General features: G+C 37.9%; 1 protein-coding gene and 1 long non-coding RNA gene across 5 annotated transcripts in view; one reads left to right on the forward strand and one right to left on the reverse strand.

The window, feature by feature from the left end:
* The first annotated feature begins 249 nt into the window (after positions 1–249).
* On the forward strand, positions 250–1,952 carry LOC115414080 (uncharacterized). The gene is made up of 2 exons (XR_003934554.1): positions 250–836; positions 1,524–1,952. It is a non-coding gene; the product is annotated as an uncharacterized LOC115414080 (long non-coding RNA).
* LOC115414076 (ELM2 and SANT domain-containing protein 1-like) overlaps positions 1,938–23,963 on the reverse strand; it is a 53,554-nt gene continuing 31,528 nt past the window's right edge. For 3 of the 4 annotated variants that reach the window (XM_030127276.1, XM_030127275.1, XM_030127274.1), the window contains exons 8-13: positions 21,456–21,531; positions 17,188–17,276; positions 13,946–14,086; positions 11,244–11,363; positions 4,963–5,162; positions 1,938–3,233 (exon numbers count right to left, since the gene is read on the reverse strand). In XM_030127276.1, the coding sequence (XP_029983136.1) occupies positions 2,996–3,233; positions 4,963–5,162; positions 11,244–11,363; positions 13,946–14,086; positions 17,188–17,276; positions 21,456–21,531 (864 nt within the window). In that variant the 3' untranslated portion in view covers positions 1,938–2,995. The remainder of the gene's footprint in view (positions 3,234–4,962; positions 5,163–11,243; positions 11,364–13,945; positions 14,087–17,187; positions 17,277–21,455; positions 21,532–23,963) is intronic. The other variant, XM_030127277.1, reaches the window with a different exon arrangement.

Below are 23,963 nucleotides of genomic sequence, written 5' to 3' on the forward strand. Positions count from 1 at the left end.
TTGTCATTCACTGGCATACAGTTTAACATGAACCACAAAGCACTCGCTCTCTGGAAAACACACACACTATTAACAGTATTTTCAGTCACCACACACACACGCACGCACGCACGCATGCACACACACACACACACACAGTCTGTGCATAGACCCAGGTTTATCTTGTGAAGTAACTGGTAATTGGAGCTCTTTCTGTCCACTCCACAACTCCCCACTGTGGTTTGTCCTTTAAAGGTAAATAACCCCTTTAACCCATTTGTTGCTACAGCAACAGAAGCTGGCTCTGGGCTAAAGGGCTTAACACAGAGATATGTCAAGATAGAAAGATCCAAACACACACTTTCCATTGTCTAATTCAGTGCCTTCTATTGGCACAAGGTAAACAGAAAAAAGGCAACCATAGATGCACACCGTGTGGTTAGACCTACAAAATATCTGATTCTGAAAACAGCTCTACAAAACAGCTAAGCGCTTTGTACACTTTTTTTAAAACACCTTTTTGACACCGTCAAAATTTTGCATTGCATTTCTTTATATTTCATTCAATCATTGAAAAGTTTCCCCCTCTGAATGCACAGCGGTGCCATGCTGACGCTCGCAGAGGAGGATTCAGCAGAACATGTTAGTGTCATCATCTAAATCCACTTCAGGGCACTTTTAGAGGTGGCCAAGGCAAACCAACTATTCTGTTAAGTCTGTCTGACATTAAAGGGTTTGAATGATTGACATCAATTATCCTGCACATGAGTGAGTTGAGTCTCCAAACCTGCTGAATCCAGTACAGAAAATAAAGTAGCCTAGCTGTTAATGCCTGGTTGTAATTTAGGTTCATCAGAGTCAGGGCTGTAAGAAAATATCGGTATCACAATATATCACAATATTTCACTTCAAGATACTGTATCGATATTAAAAGGTACTGTATCAATATTTTTAGGTATTTATTCAAATGCAGACATGGTGGAGGTTCATTTTTGTTTTGTAAGCTATTTTTAAATTCACATGGGTATTTTTGTTCTGTTGCTTGTAGACTACAAAAGTAGTATTGTGATATTGCGGGTCATAAACGTAATTTTTAAAAAAAAAATTGATAACCCTGTTTTGTTAAATAATGGATAATTCAAGCGTCCTTAAAAGTACTTTTTACCATTTGAAAGAGGTAAATGTTTGTTTTATTTATTGGGAATGCACAAAAATAATCTTCTGATGTTGGACAATTCAGGGACTGAACACTATGGATTCTTTTTGCAACAGAACATGAACATTTAAGCCGGAACTTAAACTGTAATGTCTGCAAAACATTATTTATTTATTTGTGTGTTTTTTTTTGTACTGGTAAAGCCATGTTAAAACTTTATTTATCCAAATGCTGAACTATAAATGTTTCCAGGAAATAATCTTTTAAAACAAGAAACTAAACAAAAAATATCATCGTGTTAACAGTACTGTGATATATCGTATCGTGATCCTAGTATTGTGATTTGTATCGTATCACCAGATTCATGCCGATCCACAGCCCTACTCAGAGTCTGTAGAAAGATAAGAGGGCTGAGAGAGGATATGTAGCTGATATGAGGACATGTACAAGTTCTTTGTGCTGTTTGTCGTCTTTCCATCTTCACTGTGTGTATCTATAGAGACCTGTGGTTTTGAACAGTCCTAGTCAGTGCCAACTATCACTTACAGGGTTGACAGCGAGGCATCCAGAGCAGCCAGTCGCAACTATGTCACTGAGAGGGGGGAGGGGAGAGGAGGGGAGGGGGTGGAGCCATGTTGAGTACTTGCATGGTCTGTAAAAAAGGGGGGCGGGGGTCAACTTGTTCTATTGCACATACATCTCTGCCTTTTCTTCATTTCTGGCTTCCAAATAATCTCACAGTTATAAACAGGCAGCAAGTAGCATTATTTTTTTGTTTTCTGTTTAAATAAAAAAAAAAAAAAAAAAAAAAAAAAAAAAGCTCAGGACATGTACGGAAAAGCGTTCAAATTGCAGCCAAACCAGATAATAATAATATTAATAAACATCAACAAGAGTATTCACAAAAACAACAACAACCATATATAGCTACACAGGCAGAAAAAGTAACATTGACCTGTATATGTATATTTATATTTAAAAAAAAAAAACAGTGTAAAATTGATTGTCATTTCGAGATAAAAAGCGTCAAAACATCCAAGGCATCAACAGTGAGGAACAAACTGGGAACTATAAAAAGTGACTTCTGAGTGGGAGGGGGGTTCACAGAACAAAAGCCCAAATGAACGGCGCCCACAGGGAGGGGGCTCATTTGGTGCACATCATGCGTCAGACAAAGCATTTGGCGGCCTTGAGTGCAGGAGAGCGGCTAAACCGAGGCAACAGTTTGCACATGCCACCCGTCCGTCCGTCCTTCCATGTGTCTGTCTGTTGTGTGATCTACCCTTATAGCACACGCCCCTCCGGCTTCGTCGCGCCCAGCTGTCAGATTTCAAACATTGCGATAAAAAAAGGTTCATCCGATGCTGGACGGCGGGTAGGTAGGTAGGTAGGCAGGGACGCAGCTGATGCGAATGTGTGCCGTGGCTCATTTTGGGAGGAAAAAAAATAGGGGTCTTACAAATTCCAGGTGAGAATGAGTTGCAGAAAGTGCTGAAGGTAGGCGGCGGCCTGGCACAGGGGGGGCGGGACGACAGCAGAGAAGCGCATGGCTTTGACTTCACCGAGCCCTGTGACCGGGAGAGGTAACTCTGGAAACGCTTTTCAAGCAAGAGTAAAGGGGTGTAGTAGAGTTGTGGAAAGAACAGACACACTCAGATGTTCCCACACATTCACCCGCTCTGCACATTCACACTCAGAATGGGGTTGAATGTCCCTGAATAAGCCAAGCTAGGGAAGTCTTGTTCCACAAAATATACACAAAGTCAACTGTATCTTCACTGTTCTTCGTTCCGTTGGCTTTTGATCTGAGTGTTAAGCCCCGCTGCGTGCTGCAGTCAGCATTCACATCCATCCTTCCTCTCACTGCCAGTCCTCGTCATCTTCGTCCTCCCCTTCCGATGAGTCGTCGTTGGTGCTGTCCCCGCCCATCTGCCGAGTCCCATTTTGCTGCCGAGCGGCCAGGATGGCGGCGGCCTCGGCGGCAGCCTTCGCCGCTGCGCGCTCCTCCGCCTCCTTCTGGCGCAGGGCGGCGGCCTTCTTCTCCTGCTCTGCGTGGCTCTTCATGTGAGCGCTGCGACTTTTGACCTTGTAGAAAATCCTACAGGAGACAGAAGATGATACAGAACATCCCATTTCTGTTACAGGAGGTGGTTTAATATAAAAGAAGAAAAAAGGAAATACGCTAAGGCAAACTCATTTTAGTTCAGTTCCACATTCAGCTACATTTGATCTGAAGTGGGCCGAACCAGTTTAATAACATAAATAATGTCAACTCCAAACTTTTCTCCATGTTTTAGTGTGAAAAAAGTAAAATTACATTAAGATGTTTACATCTATAAACTATCCTCTCAAACAATGTGAATAACATGAACTGAAAAGTCAGTGTAATTTTAACACTATTCTGCCTCAGTTTATCATTTACACATGTACATTATAACTTACAGATCACAGTGGATCTACAAACACACAAAACATTTAATAACAGACAGAATATTGGTAAAATGCACTTACTTCTCTTAAGACTTTTCAGGTTGTTCATATTTGTTCAGGGTATTCAGATATTTTTGCAATATTATACTTTGTTTTAGTGTAAATACATGAAAAAATTTACATTTACAAAGAGAATAATTTGGAGTTGTGAGTATTTATAGGTTATTATGACCCACCTGAGATTGAATTGGTCTGAATGTGGAACCTGAACTAAAAGGATTGTTAACATCTTAGTGTAATTTTTGCATCTCACAATTTCATCCTGCAGGGCCGGACTGGACCCTTTGGTGGGCCGGACTGGACCCTGGGCTGCATGTTTGACACCTGTGCACTAAGGTGTACCAGAGCAAAGAGTGCAGGGTCAAGTGGCGGTTTTTTTTTTTTTTTTTTTGTCATGTACTGAAATGATCTAATTACATGTTACATTCGGGGAAAACGAGCGCAGCAGTCAAGCTTCAGAGGGTGACAATTTTTGGCCTCAAAAATTCCATAAATACCTACTGTCTGATGTGACTGATCTGCTCCTGTTGTGCAGGGGCGGAATAAGGAATAAAAGGGGAGGGGAAAAAAGGAAAATGGGGTATTTGTGCATTTATTTATAGTTCCCGTTGCTTTAACAAAAGAAAATGCACACAGAGGGTTCTTAGATATTTCCTCTACCATTTGTGCTCATCATAACAAATACTAGTCTTCATAAAGACTGTGGTCAAGGTTCAGCGCCGTGCACTGAAATTAGGTTTGTGTAATGTCACTCTGTAGCACCATGTCATTCTGCAAATAAAGCTCATTGCACAGAGTAAACAGGTGCGTCTAGAGCTGCAGTCAAAGTGAAGCCATATCACATGGGACAGAAACGTTTTCCAAACACTTCTTTGATTACTGTTGGATTGGATTTCCTGTTACATGTGTGTTCCATGTTGGTGAAGGTGGCACTCTGAGCCAATTAACTATTGAAGCTGCATGCACATCCTGCCATCTGACTGGGCAGACACTGTTGAGAGGTGCGATGTGTTGTAACTACTGTGTTTCGGTTGCTAGGACACAGTTGGCAGTAACAGGACCGGTGTTGCCAGAGGACAGCCTGTTATTTAATCAAAGCACGCCGGTACAGTTCGACTCTTTGGTGGACACACACTATGACACATTTGCCTCTATTTACTGAAAATACTCCAAGTGGGCATTAGTAATGGTAATATTTTCAACTGACATTCCTGTGTTTCGATGTTTTTAGTTCAGCATAAGGCCATTTGTGTAATTCCCTCGCTAGCTTTTTTTTTAAGTACACAAGGCAGACAGTGAAGCAGTGACTGATGGGACATTTCCCGTTAATGGCTGACCTGCCACATTTCTTGCAGGGGAACTCTCCCTCCTGTCCGGCGGGGCCTTTGTTGCCGGTCGAAGGGCTGGTCCTGCGTGCGTTGCCGTCGTAGCGGGGTTTGGAGCTGGGGGGCGGTGGGTGTGGGATCTGGATGACCCGGGACAGAGGCGGCTCCCGCTTTATGTCCTCCTGGCTCTTCATGATCAGGACGGTCCCAGGCTGTGGACACAGTAAGAAACGTGCATGTGAAGTTAACATGAAACAGTTTTAACACGGCGGCTGTGAGCAATTCAAACAAATAATGAGGCTGAAGCTCCGTTACGAGCAGCTTTTATGTAGGATAGTGTTACAGCCAGTTAACAGCCAGGCCATCATCTTTAACGAAGGCTACGCAAATGAAAACTAGGTGTGAAAAAGACTTCCATAATCACAACGCTGTACTCTGTGTTACGAAAACTAACTCAAAGTCAAACTCCTAGTAATGAATAAATATGTCCAAAGCCATGCTTATCCAAGTGAAGCACCTGAATGCATCTGACAACTAGTCTGAACTAAATGATTGTTAAAACTCAAAGCTTCCCAGTCTTTTACTATTATACAACTTTGTAAATTCTTTTCCTGTAATGTTAATTGTAAATAAATATTTAGATTTGTTACTTGTTATTGAGACATTGAGTTATGATCGTCATTAATTTATTTCAAAGTCAATGACAAAAACTGCCAAATTACAGGAATGTATGCACACCATTTTTTGTACACTGAATGTGTGCTTCATAGGCTACTTGATGAATGTATGAACTCTCTCATGACACTCATTCATCTGCACTTGGTGTGTTATCCATAATCATGCTATGCTAGCAAATACCAGTCATGTAACTCAAAACCTAAGAACAAAATGTTAAAATGTGCAAGGTGGACATTGATTATGTGCTTTCAAGAACTCAAATGATGCAAGTTTGTCAAAAATCCACTGACTGGTTCATGAAAGTTTCTGAATAATTTGCAACTTTGTGAAGTTAAAACACGCCCAAATGTATTTAGTTTCCACTAGTGTTCCCTTCTCACCTACATGTGAAATTTTCATTGCAGTAGAACTTTCTAATTCATTCATTTTTCAAACTGCTTAATCCTTGAGACAGTAGCCCGAGTACCCAGAGAGAAGCCATGCAGACACACAGGAATAACATGCTCTCTTATTTATAATCTACTTATTTAGTTAGTTATGCAAAGTAATCAAAATAAATGAAAACAATGGGGACAATGGGGTTCTAATGATGTTAATACACTAAAGTAAAAAAAAAAAAAAAAATAGTGTTTTCTCTTTGTTAACTTATTTCACAGAGAAGCTGGGCCTGGATATTAAATCAACATTCCAGGATTCTAGCTGTGTTACATCATACTCATTTCTATCTATATATTATCTACTGATGTAGATGTTTAGCAGATTTTTATGACACAATACATTTTCTGAACAGTCTGAAAAAAAAAAAAAAGAACCTAAAAAACCCCTGAAAAGATAAGAACTAAACTAGCAAACCTGCTTGAAAACTAATAAGAAAGACAAATGTGCTCTGATAACTTGTGTTCATGTCCACACAGGCGGTCTGTACGGCCACTAGAGGAAACCATTAGGAAAACAACTGTCCCATCATGTCTGAGCCTGGCACTTTTGTCAGCAACTTATCATGAGCACTAAACGGCCCAGTGTAATGTGAATAATGGGGATAAAGGTTTCTTGTCGAGTCATTGTTTGCTGACAGGCATAATGGGGTTACACAATCCAAAGCGGCAAACGGCTGCCAAGTTCTCTCCTGTTAGAGTCCAGCAGGGGGCAGCACATCCAACACCTCTACCCCCCGGACCCTCTGATGGGACAAAGCAGAATGAGTTCAAAAGGACAAACAGGTCTGAAGAGGTCGACCGAGGCTTGAACCATGAGAAGGCAGAGGTTCGACTCATGTTCTACTTTTATGGAAGTAATATTACAAGACGACTAAAATTTCCTTAGGGGGTCCAATGAGTGTCCATTTTTGTCAAAAAAAACAAAAAAAAAAACCAGTTGTCATAAATGCATAGAAGTGTGTTGAAATAATGCTAATCCATTTGTGCACAGACTACTGATATTCTTTGACAGTGGAAGCTCTATTTTCATAAATATTGGATTTGGAATAGCACATGTATGTGAAAACTTTTGCTGGTGGACAGACGTGACATTACCCATGATGCTCTGGTCAGTACCAGTACTTTATTAGGAATAAACTTATAGACTTACTATTGATAATTCTCCTCTTCTTCATAAATGTTCGTATTGTGGATCTAAAACAATCCCAGCTGACACAAAAACACTAAATGTGTCAGTGGACGGATGTGACATGGTTGTTGTGGATCCCATCATACTGATGCTCTGCAGCCATGTCAGCGTTTACACTAATGATCCCTGTGCAAAAACTAGGAGCACTATTATTTATTGGATAGTTCATCATCAGACTAAAGAGGAAAGAACAATATAGAATTGGTATTTCTTTATAAAAATGCTTATTATTAGAAAACTGTTGATGTAAACAGTGCTGTGTGCCATTCTTCATGTATGTGTTGGTGGAACATAAGCAGGATGGATCAGCACCATACTCCAGACTGAACCTGTACAAATAAAACATGTGATATGTAGGAGAGAATCTGGGAAGAAAAACTGGGGAATCTAAAAGAATAGAAGATTTGTTTTTCAGGTCAGTTCAGTTCAAACAGAACTTGGCCATTTGTGACATGAAAATATAGCATTAATTGTGCTGAAATTGGACATTTTTGAGCTGAAAACATAGTTCATATGAGCATCAACATGTTGAACAGAACTGAATCCTGTACATTTGCAGAACATTTACCAACACAAAGTTCCTTTGGGGATTCAACTTAGATTGATTTACTATGAACAAAGACACAAATAAGACCTCTAAGCACATTTTAGCCGAAGAGAAAACCCATTCAGTAATCAACATGTAACTACTGTGGCATGAATTAACTTTTGGGGATTTCAACAAGCACGTGTGTCATAAGGAAACTCATCTCAGCATGTGATTAAAGAAAAACAGAAACAAAAATTAGAGGTTGTTTGTACTACCCTGTATGCGTTGCTTCTGAGAATGATCATGTCTTTGTAAGCGCTTCTGCAGGTTTCTGCGAGTTCAACTGAAGACTTTCAAGACTTTCATGAATCAGCTTTAAAACATATTTCTGTTCTTGAGGCACATTTCATTGCACTTACCCCTATGAGCTCAGAGAAACAATTCTAATTTATTACTTTTAATAGGTAGCTGGGGATTTTTAATGAAAGGAGACGTCACTCACCACATCATGACACACAGGCTCGGTATGCACCGTTTGCACTAGTAGCTACTGGTTTCATCTAGGTCGGGTTACAGCAGGAGCAGTGTGGCAGACCAGAGTAGGACAGCAGTTGGAGTGAAACGAATAACCAAACAACTAAAATGAATTATGTGACTTGAGATGAAACACATCCACAGTTGTGACTTCCTGTCTGAAAATCATCTTGAGTCTTTCCACCTTCATGCTCATTTGCAACTGTTCATTAAGACTCTATTTTAGGGACGTTAACTATATGAAAATGTCATATCACGGTTCTTGTGACCAAAATTATCACGGTTATCATTATCATGGTATTGTTGAAATGTGGTCAAAATGTTCAAAAAGTACTAAATACCTGAAATAATTTGAAAAAAAAACAAAACAAAACAAAAAAAAAACAAATAAAATAATAGGCACAATGTACTTTCTGTGGCAGAAACATTCAAATATATACAAATATATACATGTAAACATCAAACATACAAATGTGAAGTAAAGATATGTATTTATGTGTATTTTTGCACATCTTTTGTCTACTTGAGTATGTTTTTAGTTTATTTTTGCATATTTTTTGTATACTTTAGTATATTTTTAGTGTATTTTTGCTTATTTTTAGTATACTTTAGTATGTTTTTAGTGTATTTTTGCATATTTTTAGTATACTTTAGTATGTTTTTAGTGTATTTTTGCATATTTTTAGTATACTTTAGTATGTTTTTAGTGTATTTTTGCTTATTTTTAGTGTATTTTTGCTTATTTTAGTATACTTTAGTATGTTTTTAGTGTATTTTTGCATATTTTTAGTATACTTTAGTATGTTTTTAGTGTATTTTTGCATATTTTTAGTATACTTTAGTATGTTTTTAGTGTATTTTTGCTTATTTTTAGTGTATTTTTGCTTATTTTTAGTATACTTTAGTATGTTTTTAGTGTATTTTTGAATATTTTTTAAATATATTTTAGTGTATTTTTGCATATTTTAGTGTACTTTGGTATATTTTTTACTGTATTTTTGTAGACTTCAGCGTATTTTTAGTGTAATGGTGTGAGAAACGTTTGTATTTGTCATTATTTCTAGTTTATTCTGTTCTTATTTGACTGATTGTGATCCACTTTAGCTCATACTGGTCTAAATGTGGAACCTGAACCAACATGAGTCTAAAACAGTGAATGCCAAACATACAAATGTGCATTAAAGATGGCACCTTATCGCCATTGTTTGCCCATTTTCCATGTCAAGTTTGTGTTGAAACTGCAGTAATCAAACACGGTTATCATGATAATTAGAATTTAAATGGTAATACTAACCGTCGGGAATTTTACTGCGGTTTATCATTATACCAGTAATTGTTACATCCCTACTCTACTTCATACAATTTATATCCCTAAATCAGTGTTGATGCCCTCTAATCAGACATCTGTGATCCCTCACGGGGGTCTGCCAGACCTCAGGTCATTATATTGCTCTATTGAACCACCAGATCCATTTGGGGGGGAAACAAATACTGTTTTTTAGTGTTGCATTAAACAGTAAATTTGTCATTTTGGATCTGAAGTTACATGTTAAAACACTGATCCAATAACTGGCTGATTGAAGGGGGTTAGGGTTAGGGCTGTTGTTGGGGGGGGGGGGGGGGGGGGTCAGGTCCACCTTGAAAAACTGTATGATGGCAGCTGGCAAGTGATGATGACGTGTTTTAGGTGATGAAGCAAATAAAAATCCAAAGTAATCCTCATCTGCAAACGTGTTTTGATTCTCTGCCTGGATGTCCCTGAACTACTCACTTTTCACATCCGCATTCAGACCCCCCCCCCCCCCCCCCCCCCCCCACACACACACACACACACACACACCTCCTCTCAGCCTCTTTCAAAATTTCATGTTTTTTTTTTCAGAATCATACAGTGGAGTTCAAGTGAATTAAAATTTCAACTAGAAAAGCACTTGGAGAGCGCAGACCTCCGCCAAGGCAGATCAGTGGGCCCCCGCCCCCCCCCCCCCCCCCCACGATCAGCACCAAAATTTAATTATTTGTTCCTTGTGCCAGTATCAACATTTCCTGAAATTTTCATCCAAATCCGTCCATAACTTTTTGAGTTATCTTGCACACAGACAGACAGACGGACAAACCAATGCCGGCAAAAACAGAACCTCCTTGGCGGACGTTATAAGCAGCTTTAAGAAAGAAATTTAGCAAGATGGTGGAGTGGAAAGGCATGAAACCAGACTACTGGAGCTCTTCTTGTTCACAGGCTATTGAAAATGTAATGCATGACAGGATGTTTTACCTGGAACGACCTACGTCTACTGTACCGACTGTGTTGTGTGTCACAAAAACAACATTCCCAAAAGAAGCAACTCCAATAAACGTGATATTTTGACTTCACTCCTTGTCTCGTCTTCACGCTCCGTCTATGTTTGGGAGCTGCACAGTGAGAGTGTTATGTTCTGGTGTGTTCCCCCTGATGTCAGCCGAGTAACGCTTTTATGGAACTTTAAAAACGTCACAACTTCATAATCCAGTCGACCGTACAGACATGTCAAAAACTACATTCAAGACATTTAAAGGCCTTTTGGAACTTAGACCCTGCATTGTGTGGCTGCACTTTAGTTGAGGAGATCTCTTTGTCTACAAATACAAGTGGCAAAAATAAGCCTAAAACCCAGCCTTAATGGAAAATGGAATAAAAATCCCTGTTGGGTCCTTCCAGCGTTTCCCCACGGCAGCAGCAGACTGGATGTTAGCCAGCACTGGAAAGTACCACAGTAGTGATGGTGTGGGAATGAAAAAAAAATTGAATTGAAGGAAAAAGCAAATGGATTTCTTCTGTGTTATGACACGTTTCTTCCCCCATTCTTTTCTTTATCTGTGTATTTTCATTATTCATAACTGTGTCTGGCTTATTTCCAGGAGAGAAACGGGTCAGTTTCCTACTCACATTGTCGGTGGACTGCAGCGTGTGTGTCACCCTGGTGGGGCCGACGTCCGCTTTCCGCTCAGCTGACCCTTCCCACTTCCTGCTGTCCTCGTCCCTGGGCTCAGCTCTCTGTGGACCCTGCTGGTGAAAGAGAGACAAGGCAGCCTTTAAAGCTCTGCACAACAACGAGCTGATTATTACTAGGGCTGTGTATCGGCAAGAATCTGGTGATATGATACAAATCACAATTTTAGGACCACGATATGATATATCACGATACTGTTAAAAAGACAATGTTTTTTTTTTAAAGATTATTTCCTGGAAGAATTGAATTACAACAGAAATCTGCACAAATACTAAACACATTTTTATTTGATCCCAATAGGATCTAATGTTCTATCACCAAATGTTCCTGTGTTGAAACTGAAATTGTTTTACAGACATTACAGTTTCAGATACTGTTCAAATGTTAATATTCTATTAGTTCACAGCTAACATCAGAACAGTATTTGAGTTCAATCCCAACAAAGGAACGAACATTATTGAATAAAAGAGTGTGAAATAATAATAGAAAAAATATAAACAATAAAGAAAAAACAAAAAACAAAAATGAACCTCTACAATATCCGCATTTGAATAAATACCTAAAATATCGATACAGTACTTTTTAATATCGACACAGTATCGTGAAATGAAATATCGTGATATACTGCAGAACCGATATTTTCTTACAGCCCTAATTATTACGTCCATACGTCCACAATGCTTTTAAAGTTTCCAAAACTGGTGTGGATATCTGTGTTTAGATGCAGATCATAACATTCAGACTCTATGCTATAAATGCACGTTACTGTCCTCAGTTTCCTTGGCAACCGCCAAAACTATTGCTGCAGTGTTTCTAATGGATAACACAAATCATACGAACCAAGGATGATCCACAGCTGATGCAGTGCAAATGCTGACATGCTGCTGTTTCACATCTAAACAAAACACTTCTATGTCACGTCACATCAGAGCACTCTGTGGTCCGCTTCCCTGAGTTATCTGTTTGTCCAATACTGTGCAGAAAAGTTTAAAACGACTATTAGGTCTGTCGTTTTAGCAAGGTTACACTGACCGCACATATGCATTTAAACATTTCGACAGACCAAAGTACGGAAAGGAAAGGACAGAGTGTGACTGCCCCTTACGCCTAACATATCCTGAATCTTTGTGCGGACAATATCAGATATACTGCGCTAATCTTGAGGGACTGTACTACCAAAACTGTGAGAATCCTCTCAGAGAGCTTTTAACTTAGCTGTAAGTGAGTCCTAGCTTAAAATTAAAGTGTGAGAAAACTGTCAAAGCAGCTGAGTGATGAAAACTTTGATCTGAGGTAGAAGGTGTGGTTGACAGCTTTGCCAAGTATTTAACATGTTCTTTTGGAAGGTACGACTGGTGGAACAAAACAGGCCCTCATGTGATACTGGAAAAGAAAATGAAGTTCAGTGTTTTAAAAGACTGAGACTACGTGAAGCGTACAAAGAAGAGGCTATTTTCTCTTATTCACGTTCTTATATTTGATGATTGCACAAGTAGTTCTGTTGTGAGAAATTGACTCATTTTAGTTGAGTCACTGATGATGTTTCAGTTTTTAAGATATTATGAGGAAAGTCTGGCTTTAAAAACCCTGAAATGTGTAGGATGAAAAAACAGGCTTAAACCTGGACAGTCGACCATACAGGGACCGAGTCAGACTCACACACATTTGACTGTGTGTCTCTGCTTAAATGGAGATAAATACACACCACTTTGCCACAGTCTTAGGCCAACATTTGGTTTGTTGGTTTAGTAAAGTTATGATGACCCCACACACACACACAAACACACTTCTCACTTTCTGTATTAAGATCCAATCTGGATACACGTCAAGTATAGGGCTGTGTATCGGCAAGAATCTGGTGATACGATACAAATCACAATACTAGGACCACGATACGATATATCATGATACTGTTAAAAAGGCAATTTTTTGTTTGTTTGTTTTTTAAAAATGATTTTTTCCTGGAAAAACTGAATTACACCAATTAATTGAATTGAATTACACATATTAAAAAGTACTGTATGGATATTTTAGGTATTTATTCAAATGCAGATATGGTGGAGGTTCATTTTTGTTTTTTCTTTATTGTTTATATTTTATTTCTTCTTATTTAACACTCTTTTATTCAATAATGTTCGTTCCTTTGTTGGGATTGAACTCAAATCCTGTTCTGATGTTAGTTGTGAACTAATAGAATATGAACATTTGAACAGGATCTGAAATTGTAATGTCTGTAAAACAGAATTTCAGTTTGAACACAGGAACATTTGGTGATAGAACATTAGATCCTGTTGGGATCAAATAAAAATGTGTTTAGTATTTGTGCAGATTTTTGGTGTAATTCAATTCTTCCAGGAAATAATCTTTAAAAAAAAAAAATTAAAAAAAACTGTACTTTTTAACAGTATCATGATATATCGTATCGTGGTCCTAGAATTGTGATCTGTATGGTATCACCAGATTCTTGCCGATACACAGCCCTACTGATTCACCTTTTTGTAACTTCTGTCATTAAATCATTCGTGTCCCTTGTTTTTCCACACATCTGTTTTGGTCTGCTTGCTTTGTATCTATTTTTCATCAACAAAATGCACGTGCTCCTGCAAAAACAGTCATTAAAAGAAAACATTAGGCTGACCTTATGGTCCGTTTCCTCCTCCGTGCTTTTGTTTTCGGGCTCTGCTTCACCGTAGCTCAGTGTTCCGTTACGACCGATCTTCACATGTTTCTTGTATGTGTAGTAAAACTCCACGCACTGCGCCACCGTCTTAGTAGAAACCTGTGAACCACAGAAGCATCGCCCGTTAATGGAGCTTCCATTTTCTCTTTTCTAAATGAAACTGACAGTTACTGAACTCATGAGGTCAGGTTTCAGGGTACAGCAGGCAGTGGGACAGAGAAAGCAGTCTGAGCCTACCAACAACTGGGTTTATTTTCCAACCAACACATGTAGAATAGAATAGAATAGAATAGACTTCATTTGCCATGTGCACAGATGCATAGTAGTATAGGTGCATCGGAATTCTTCTGCGTTTCCCTGAGTCAGAAAAGGAGCTAAGTAAGGATATGACAAGAGCAGAAAGACACTAAACATAAATACAGCTAAAACATACAAACAAAAAACAGTTATTGCACATACAGCTCAGATACACATTTGTAAAATAGAGTATTATAGAAAAAGAGTAATAGTAATAATAATAATAAGAGTCCTGAGAGGTAACAAACAAGTTCTTGCACATTTGAATTAAAAGTAGGTCCTTCTTAATAATAAAACTGGATTCATACTACTACTAGAGCAGCGGAGTTAGTGTCTGGAAAGGATAGAATGCACCAATCCAGTTTAACAGCCTTTAATTTAACTTTATGTAACTGTACATAAACCTATTTACAACAATGTTGTTGAACTTCAGTTGTGGGTTTAAACTCTTGTTGCTATTTTACTGCTTAAACCAGCTTTACAACATGAAAAACAAACATATTTACTGTCTTTGCTGACACAACATAATTAACACAAATGTATGAAAGCTATGCAAACATGCTGCATGCACTGACAGTGACGAGATGTACTTTTTGGGAGTCGACATTTGGAATAAAATTTGAAAAATAAGACCTTTTAATAATCGATAGCATCTAAGAGTTGGAACCTGCACTTAACACTATAGACGGACAGATAAACTGATGCCAACAGGATATTTTAGAGCAGGGGTGGGAAACTCATTTTAGTTCAGGGGAAACATTAAGTCAAATTGGATCTGAAGTGGGCAGGACCGGTGAAAATAAAAGCATAATTATATCAAAACTACTGTCAACTCCAAACTTTCCTCTATGTTTTAAAGTGAAAAAAGTAAAATCATGCGATGAAAATGTTTACATCTACCAACTATCCTTTAAAACAATGTGAATAATGTGAACAAACTTAAATTTCTTAAGAATACTAGTTACAATTTTAACAATATTATGTCTCAGTTTATCATTTATACGTGTAAATTACAACTTACAGATCACAGTGGATCTGCAAATACACAAAACATTGAATAACAGGCAGAATATTGGTAAACTTGGGCTTCAGACATTTCAAAATGTTCATATTTGTTGAGGTTTTTTGCGTTTTTGTGAAATTTTAGTTTGTTTTAGTGTAAATACAGTGCGATGACATGAAAATATGAACATTTACAAAGAGAAAAATTTAGAGTTGTGAGTATTTACAGGTCATTATGATAGTACTTGACTGATCTGACCCACTGGAGATTAAATTGGTCTGTATGTGGAACCTGAACTAAAAGGATTCATATCTTCAGTTCAGTTCATCCCACGGGTCAGACTGGACCCTTTGATGTAGAAGGGTCACAGACTGAAGGGTCACAGACTGCAGAAGGGTCACAGAAGGGTCACAGACTGCCTCAGTTCCAGGTTCCTCAGGTCCAACAGGTGACACACCAGCTCCTCCAAACTGCTGCGACACATCCATCCATGTTTGAGACAAATTCAAACCTCTGTTCGTTCTGGATTCCAGTCACAGCATAATATGTGGATATCACCACAGAAGCCCTGAAAGTCCTTCTGTTTCCAACCTCAGATCTGAGTGTGTCTGGGTTTTCTGCGATGATGAATTACACAGTAGTAGACTGGATCATCAGCCCCAGATGGGACCGTCTAGTTCCAGTTAAACCAGTCCAGGGTTCCACTGGTTCTGCATTAGGGTGAGTTTGATATTCTCCTGTAGCATCAGTGGAACTGTCTGATCTACAGTGGAAGTGTTTCAGATCACATGCTCTGAACTGACAGAGGGTTTTGTTATTGGAACCCCCACACCTCTTACCGGTCCGCCGAAAATGTTCATGCATGAAACCGGTCCGTAGTAGAACAAAGGTTGGAGACGACCGCTTTACATGACGTGGATTTGGCCATAATGCATCTGTGTTGACCTCGACCTACTTCAGGTCATACACTGATTATATGACATAGACTAGGATCTGATGTTTCAGGTGGAGCATCATTACACAATGAAATAATACAAGAGAAAAATGGGGTGTGATCCCACTGTTTTCCAATCTCTCCATTTTCCCTGAACACAGCAATCCACACAAACCAAAGTTTACAAATATCTTTAGTTTGGAAAGGATTTTTAAAAGTCTATGTTTTCATGACCTAAAACATCATGTATGTGTGGATAAGAGAAAAAATTCAAAAATTCTATGCATAATCAAATATTTTAATGTGTGCTGCTTTTATTTTTTTGTATTTCTCTCAAATTTCATCTTATTTCTTGCACTTCAAAAATTCTATGCATAATCAAATATTTTAATGTGCGCTGTTTTTATATTTATTTTTATTTTATTGTATTTCTCTCAAATTTCATTTTATTTCTTGATGTATAATCAAATCTTAATGTATTTTAATATTGTATTTTTTCAATCAATGTGAAGCACTTTGGGCTACAATTTCTGTATGAAAGGTGCTATACAAATAAAGTTTATTATTATTATTATTGTTATATTAAGAGGCCCAAAAATAAGATAAAAATGTCTGTTTAGCAAAACATCCACATTAGTGTGGATAGAGCGTGAAATTCCACCAGTGATGATTCCAGTTCATTAATCCACTCTAAACTGTTATTATATCAGCCTTTAAACTCCTTCAGCAGTCAACCTCGGCTTTAATCATCTTCAAAACTGGTATGTTTCAAGTGGATAAAATATATTCACACTCTTGTGGAAAAGTGTTAATTAACTCAAACTCTGCAGATAATTAACAAGGAAACACTGACAGGAATTTCCCCGTCTAGCAGAGAAATGACGGTCAGTGTTCACGTCGGGGTAGAGTCAGCCACTGAATGCTTTACTTGAACATCACAACAATCCTTTTGTTTGCACACTCTACCTGTTTCTGCACCATGAAGAAGTCCTTCTTGTATGCAGAGATGCCTTTGTTGAACTGGCGTCTCTCAGCTGCTGTCCAGTTGTCTGAACCTGCACAAGAAAAGAAAAGGAAAGAAAAGAAAAGAAAAGAAAAGAAGGGTAAGACGGTATTAGTGTTCACTTTAAAAACACTTCACCACTCAGCTTCTTCCACACGATTTTGTGGGTGGGTGGAGTCTGGGCCAAGTTCAACTCCGCCTCCCATCCTTAAACCCAAACACACACACACACACACACACAAATCAGTGGGTAAACAATGGTTCTCCTGTCTTCTGCTTGGGATTAACCACATGCTGTAACCCCCCCCCCCCCCCCCCCCCCACACACACACACACACACACACACACACACACACACTCCCTTCCCTCATCACGTTGACCCTGACAGTCCTCTCCAGTTCCCCACTACCCCCAACAGACTCTCACTACTGCAGCAGCTGCCTTTGCTTAAAGGGAAGGAGGGAGGCTTTCAAACTCTACCACTGTTTAATGGCAAGATGACAGAACATGGGAGACAGGGGGAGGAGCCAAATGAACAGCCACAAACACACACACACACGCTGGATTCATTTCCGTTGAACATCTGTAAATACCAGAAGGGTGGGGTTTAGAGGAGAGGAGAGACTTCTCCAACTATTTTCCCATCATTAGTTTTTCAGTGAAGTTTTGATTGAGAATTGTCCTTCGGTTTTTGGTTCATTTGGTCATGGAGGTAACGCTGCAACCATTAACCCATTAATTGTAACGACTACATTTTAATGATTAATTAAATGGTCAGTGTGTAAATTTAGTGGCATATAGTTCTTGTTAGAGACAGTTTTTGGGTTTTGTTTTTTTTACTTAGTTTTTATTAGCTTTTCTCTTTTTTCAGTACAATACATGTATACATTTAATTCTGTTTCATTTAGTTTCTTTTTCCCCTACACAGCTGCAACTGTATTCTCACAAACCTACACAAGCAACACAGGATGAAAATTAGAGAAAACAATAACAATTATAGCAAACAAACAATGTTCACTTCCAAAAAAAAAAAAAAAATCTTCGTCAAAGGCAGAATGACAACACCTTGATAAACAACATGGAGTGTTGCATCACCAATAAATATTATTGCAGCAGTAAAGGTAACATGTGTTCCCATCTTTTAGTAAATCTGGGGGTTTTTTTTGAAGCCTGAGCAGGTATGTGATCTGCTCCATCTGATAAACATCCCAAACTTTTTGAATCCATGTATTATACAAGGGAGGTTCTGCTTTCATCCAACTGATGCTTATAGACTTTAAGGCAGCGGTGAATTATATATTCCAAAGGTATTTATCTGCTTTTGTATCCAGACCTTCAGGTATTACTGCCAGAACTGCCTCTGTGAAGTTTAGTGGGACGTTCATTTGAAAAACCTCCTTCAGGCCGTTGAAAACCTCCTTCCAAACACACTGAACTGAGGACAAAGCCCAAATATGTGAGTGTGATCAGCTCTATGGGCTCTGCAGTTCCTCCAGCATCCACTGGGATGTTGGGGGTCCATCTGAGACACTATTTCTGCTGGTCTGAAATATCTAGTGATTATTTTCCATTTGAATTCCCTCCATGTATTAGAATTTGTACCCAGATGTGCCTCCGTACATACATCCTCCTCAGATAATTCCACGTTCGCCTCTGCTTCCCATCTCTCTCTTATCTGCGAGGAGTAATTTTGATTCATAAATAAGAAAATATTATATAATTTAGAAATAATTTTCTTTTCTCCATCTCCAGTTCGTAACTCTATCAGATACTTTTCCAGGGGGGGGGACAGTTTTGTTTTGTTGTTTGGTCTTTTTTAGTTAATGATGTTAAATCTGGTCCATAAGCAGACATCTCCGTCTGCCACACAACATTCTTCTCTTCCTGTCCCCCTCGCACAACCAAATCCACTGAAAAAGTTCCACCACGTGACCACGTGTACTGTGTTTATAATGTCTTATGTCTTATGCATGTGATGTATGTGCTTGCATTATCTCCACTGTAATTCTTTCGAAGGATTTGTGTTGGGCGCATGCGCACGCAGCGACCGGCAGTGAGCGAAAGCTTGCTGCAAAACAAATCTACCCACGGGTACAAATAAAGTCACTTTGAACCTTGAACCTTAAGAATGGATGCAGCCTGATGTAAAACTGAATAAAAAAGAAGAATAGGATGTCCATGGCTACATTAGAAATATGCTGCTTCAATGCAACTTGTCCCTCTATAGAAATAAACAGCTCATTTTAAGCTAACAAAAAATAGGATGATCCTTATTTTGAGGTAAGGCTGAGCAATATATTGAATTAATTTAATTAACTGAAGTTCTGTTTTCTGCAAATCATGAAAAAAGCCTAATGCAAAAAAAAAAAAAAAAAAAAAAATCTGGATTATTCCTCTGGAGACCTTCTAAATGCAGCCAGATTACTTTTTAATACATTAACTGTGAATGTGTTTCTCCAGTCTCATATGCTGTATAATTTTAGTAAACATAGTATATTTCTGAATGTTTCGTCTTCAGGTCATGTTGCCAAAAAACAACTGATTAAAACCATAACTGGACCATACCACTGAAAAAAGTTTAGATTCAATTTTTTTTGGCTATAATACTCAGCTCTATTTTGAGTTAATTTCACACTACAGAAAACATAATTAGGAAGATTACTTTCAACTTCTGTCACTTAACCCCCATACGGTCATACAGCAGACCGCTGATGTAGCACCTGCAGTGTTTAGTGGTGGTTCAGGTTTGGAGGTGGAGATACTGAAGTAAAGAACAGACCACAGAAAAGGAAGGAACTGTGAAATGTAGGTGTAACATGAACTGGCACCGTAATACACATTTCACACACAACACTAAACACAAACCAGTCAAATGTTCCATAATTCCGTATCACCTAAACCCCACAAACACATGCATTTCCCTTTAAGTTTTGTTTCAGTTTAGTTGATTTTGATCGCAATAGTTCACTGATTACGTCTTTTGGTGTTTTAATCCAATTCTAGTTTCTACCTCTTGAGATTAGAAGTGTATTCTGAAGGAATTCTGTGACATTATATGTCTTTTTGCTTGTGGTTCATTTCCGAAGTCCTTCTCCTCTTTCAACTCTACCTTTGTTTACCTTATGTAGAAAACATCAACGTCCGTTACGCATACATTTTTAAGTTAAAGTCCAAATTGTCTGATTCTGCCTTCAAGAATTTGATTATTTTCTGGTTTCTTTCTTCTTTTATGACAAAACAAGGTTTCAGAGGAATTTCTGCCCCATGTTCTCTGTTTTCCAGGCCAAATAATCTATTGATTAACTGAGAAGAATTGAGCAATTAATCAGCGGGGAAAATAACACTGGGTTCCAAAAAAAATGTTTTTTGCAAGTTGTCTAGGTTTTTTCAGCTGAATTAGGACCATTTTGCACCGCTAAATCCAAAAATGACATCTGTTTTTCTCAATCAGGCCAGGTCTTTATGCTAATTTGATTTTGAAAAATTTGATCTTCTCACAAAATTGATTATATTTTTGTGACTTTATCAGCTGATTTTTTATATAGTTCTCACCCAAAATAGGTTTTAAGAGGAAAAAAAATCATTTTCTAACAGGATGTATTTATTATTTATTATGTATTCAGCGCAGATGTAGCAGAATACGTCAGGCTTATTTTTGCAAGATCTTGTAGTCGAAGCCATTTCATTCACCTGTAATATTAAAAAAACCATTAATCATAAATTGGCAAAAGTAAAATCTTCAGAACTCGTTTATTGCAAGAAATATGAAAGAATTTTGTATCATATGATGTGAAAATGCCCACAAATGTAAGCAAAAATGTTAAAAAGCCAATATGTAGCATAGTTCAGAAAGTTGACCTGATTGAGCAAAATTCATGTGATTTTTGGGTTCGGCACACCAAAATTATCCTATATCAGCTCAAAAAACTTTAATAATTTTGTTGTTGACCAGTGTAATCCTTAACAAAACAAACTAAAACTAATTAAAACACAAATAACTATCACCAAGAGTTAATCCTAACGCTCCCAGCCTTAAGCAGTGAATGGATATAGTTATCTGTGGTGGAAAAGGTGTCTATGTTGCTGAAATCTGCAGGGGCTGACTACCCACATTACAGATGAAGAGGATGTGGTGATGTAATTTACCTTCACAGTGGCGCTACTCTACTCATTTTGTGACAATGCAACATGAGAAAGAAAAAACACTCCAACAAATTGTACACGAACCAACCTGAGTAATGGTAGCTCGCCAGGTGATGTGACTTGGAGAAAATCGGATTTTTCAGCATCAGGAGGGACAGGGCAGCCTAAGAAACAGACATTTCAATCAATTCAATATTTATGATGTGAACATGGCACATGAAGCTGCACAGCAGTGATTGTTATGATGAGTCTGGATAGAGCAGCTGGTTCCTGCTGAACAAAGTAACCTGACCCCTGCTCCATCGGCTGATCCGACTGTACCGTACAAACCTGTAGCCAAAACAAAGAGTCAGTTGTCAACAGGTAACCAGGGAGAGAGATAACCATCGTTCTTGTTTCCCTCAGTGTGTCGAGTAATTGAGCACATTATGTAACGATTATACACTCACTAGCTTTGTCAAAACAAGAATAACTTTGTGTTCTTTGAGCAGCGACCGTCTTGCTGTGTATGAATACTCAAAGACGGTAGTGAGCCTGACCGCTGCAGAGAGTGGGCGCTTTGACAGCCCCCCCCACCCCACTCCACTCCACACACACACACATCCTTGTGGTTTCCTAGACAACGTTGAACTAGTGCTGGTCGCTAGGCTCTGAAATCTGCAGCAGTACTACAACAAAGCACACAGCTTAGTCTGCATTAAGCGCAAACTCAACCACAGCTTGTGTATCTTTGGCTATTTGGGGAAAGATTGGTTTTCAGCAGTCTCAAAGTATCTTTTATTCAATCAGAGTCAAATAATTAACTCCTAAATTACTCTGTATTTCTTACCAGTGAAGAGTCAAACTGACCCACCTGTGTTAGACCTTTTTACCTCAACTTCAAAACTTTTGCACAATTTTATTTATTTATGGGATATGTGGTAAACAGGCTTCATTCACTCATAACTCAGTGTTTTTTAGAATAAGCTGCTGATGTCAGTGGTTACTTCTGTCTATCTGTTTTTATGCATACCTGGGTGATAATTTGTCTTTTATGTGTTTTATATATAAAGGTCAAACCGCATTGTGTCTGTAACACACAAAAACACCACATGTGGTTATCTGCTGCCAGTATCCTGACTAAATCTTAAAGTATATCAGTTTATACTAATTCTTTAATATACGTTAACAATAACACATAAATTACAGTAAACTAGTGTAAAAGATGAAAAACAGGATGTAACGCAGAACTGGTTGATTTATTATTAGACAACAGATAGTTTCATTTTGTTAGTTAAATCCACATTCAGCATTTAACAGTCAGATGAAAAAAAGCCTGTGGTTTCTATTTTATTCTCTTAAATAACTTAAATGTCTGTGTTATCTACTCTTTGTATGTTAATGGGAGGTGGCATGAGACATGTGATATCTGCTTTATGTTATTTAAAAGTGACCACTAACATGGCCTCAACCAGAAACTCAAGTTTTGTTCAATCTAATCAGTAGGGCAGAGAGATTTATCAACATCTAAACTAATGACAGCACAATGAAGGGATGCAGACAAAATGGACACAATATCAGAGTCTGGGCCTTCTTTTTTTTTGGTAAGTTGTATGTTGAGTGTGATTCCATTTTTTGGACAGAACAGAATGAAATGTACAGTGTTTTCAGTGTTTGAGACGCTGCCACTAATATTTAAATGGACGTATTTATGCAACCAGCAGAGTGTGTGTTTTCTCAGATTTAAAGTGCTTTGTTTGAGTGTGGCTAAATGTTTTCTGTAGAGCTATTATTGTGCTAATATTCCATCATATCTGCACTAAAACTGATAGAGTTCTGATGTGTGATACCAACATAATTGAGTTATGGAGTAAACGCTATCGGACCAGTCAAATTTAAAGAGGTAAATGACTGCAAACTGCTCGACCTATGTGGTTTTTCTTATGTCTAGAGATGTAACCATATGAAAATTTCACATCACGGTTATTATGACCAAAATTATCTCGGTTATCATTATTATCGTGGTATTATTGAAATTATGCTCAAAATGTTCAAAAAGTATTGATAAACACACTGAAATAATTTAACCAAGTTATATTTGGAAAAATAAAATAAAATAAAATAATTGGCACAATGTCCCTTCTGTTGCAGAAACATTCAAATATTAACCCTTAGTGGTCTGAGCCTATTTTGTCCGTTTTTCAGTCCTTTTGATTTTGCCTTTATATACTATATAAACAAATGTTTACTATACCCATGTTTGGGATCTGTTTTTTCAGCACAACTTCATCTATCTCATCTGTCCATTATTTTTTTCACTTTAACCTACTATATCTAAATAAAAGGACAGAAACACAAATATATATATATATATATATATATATATATATATATATATATATATATTTATATATAAAATCCGAATTGAAAAATGTCTATAATTTATTCCATAAATAACACACAGATGCTTAACGAACCTTTTCACAGACTTTAAAAGTGAATATTGGTTCAAATATTAGGTATATAAAACTAAAACTGTAATAAATTAAAACTATACTCAAATATTTGCCATAAAAGCAGATCTTTACATAGGCGTTTTCTCCCCTAAAAGTGTGGT

This window comes from Sphaeramia orbicularis, chromosome 22 (assembly GCF_902148855.1).
Source record: "Sphaeramia orbicularis chromosome 22, fSphaOr1.1, whole genome shotgun sequence".
NCBI classification, from domain to species: domain Eukaryota; kingdom Metazoa; phylum Chordata; class Actinopteri; order Kurtiformes; family Apogonidae; genus Sphaeramia; species Sphaeramia orbicularis.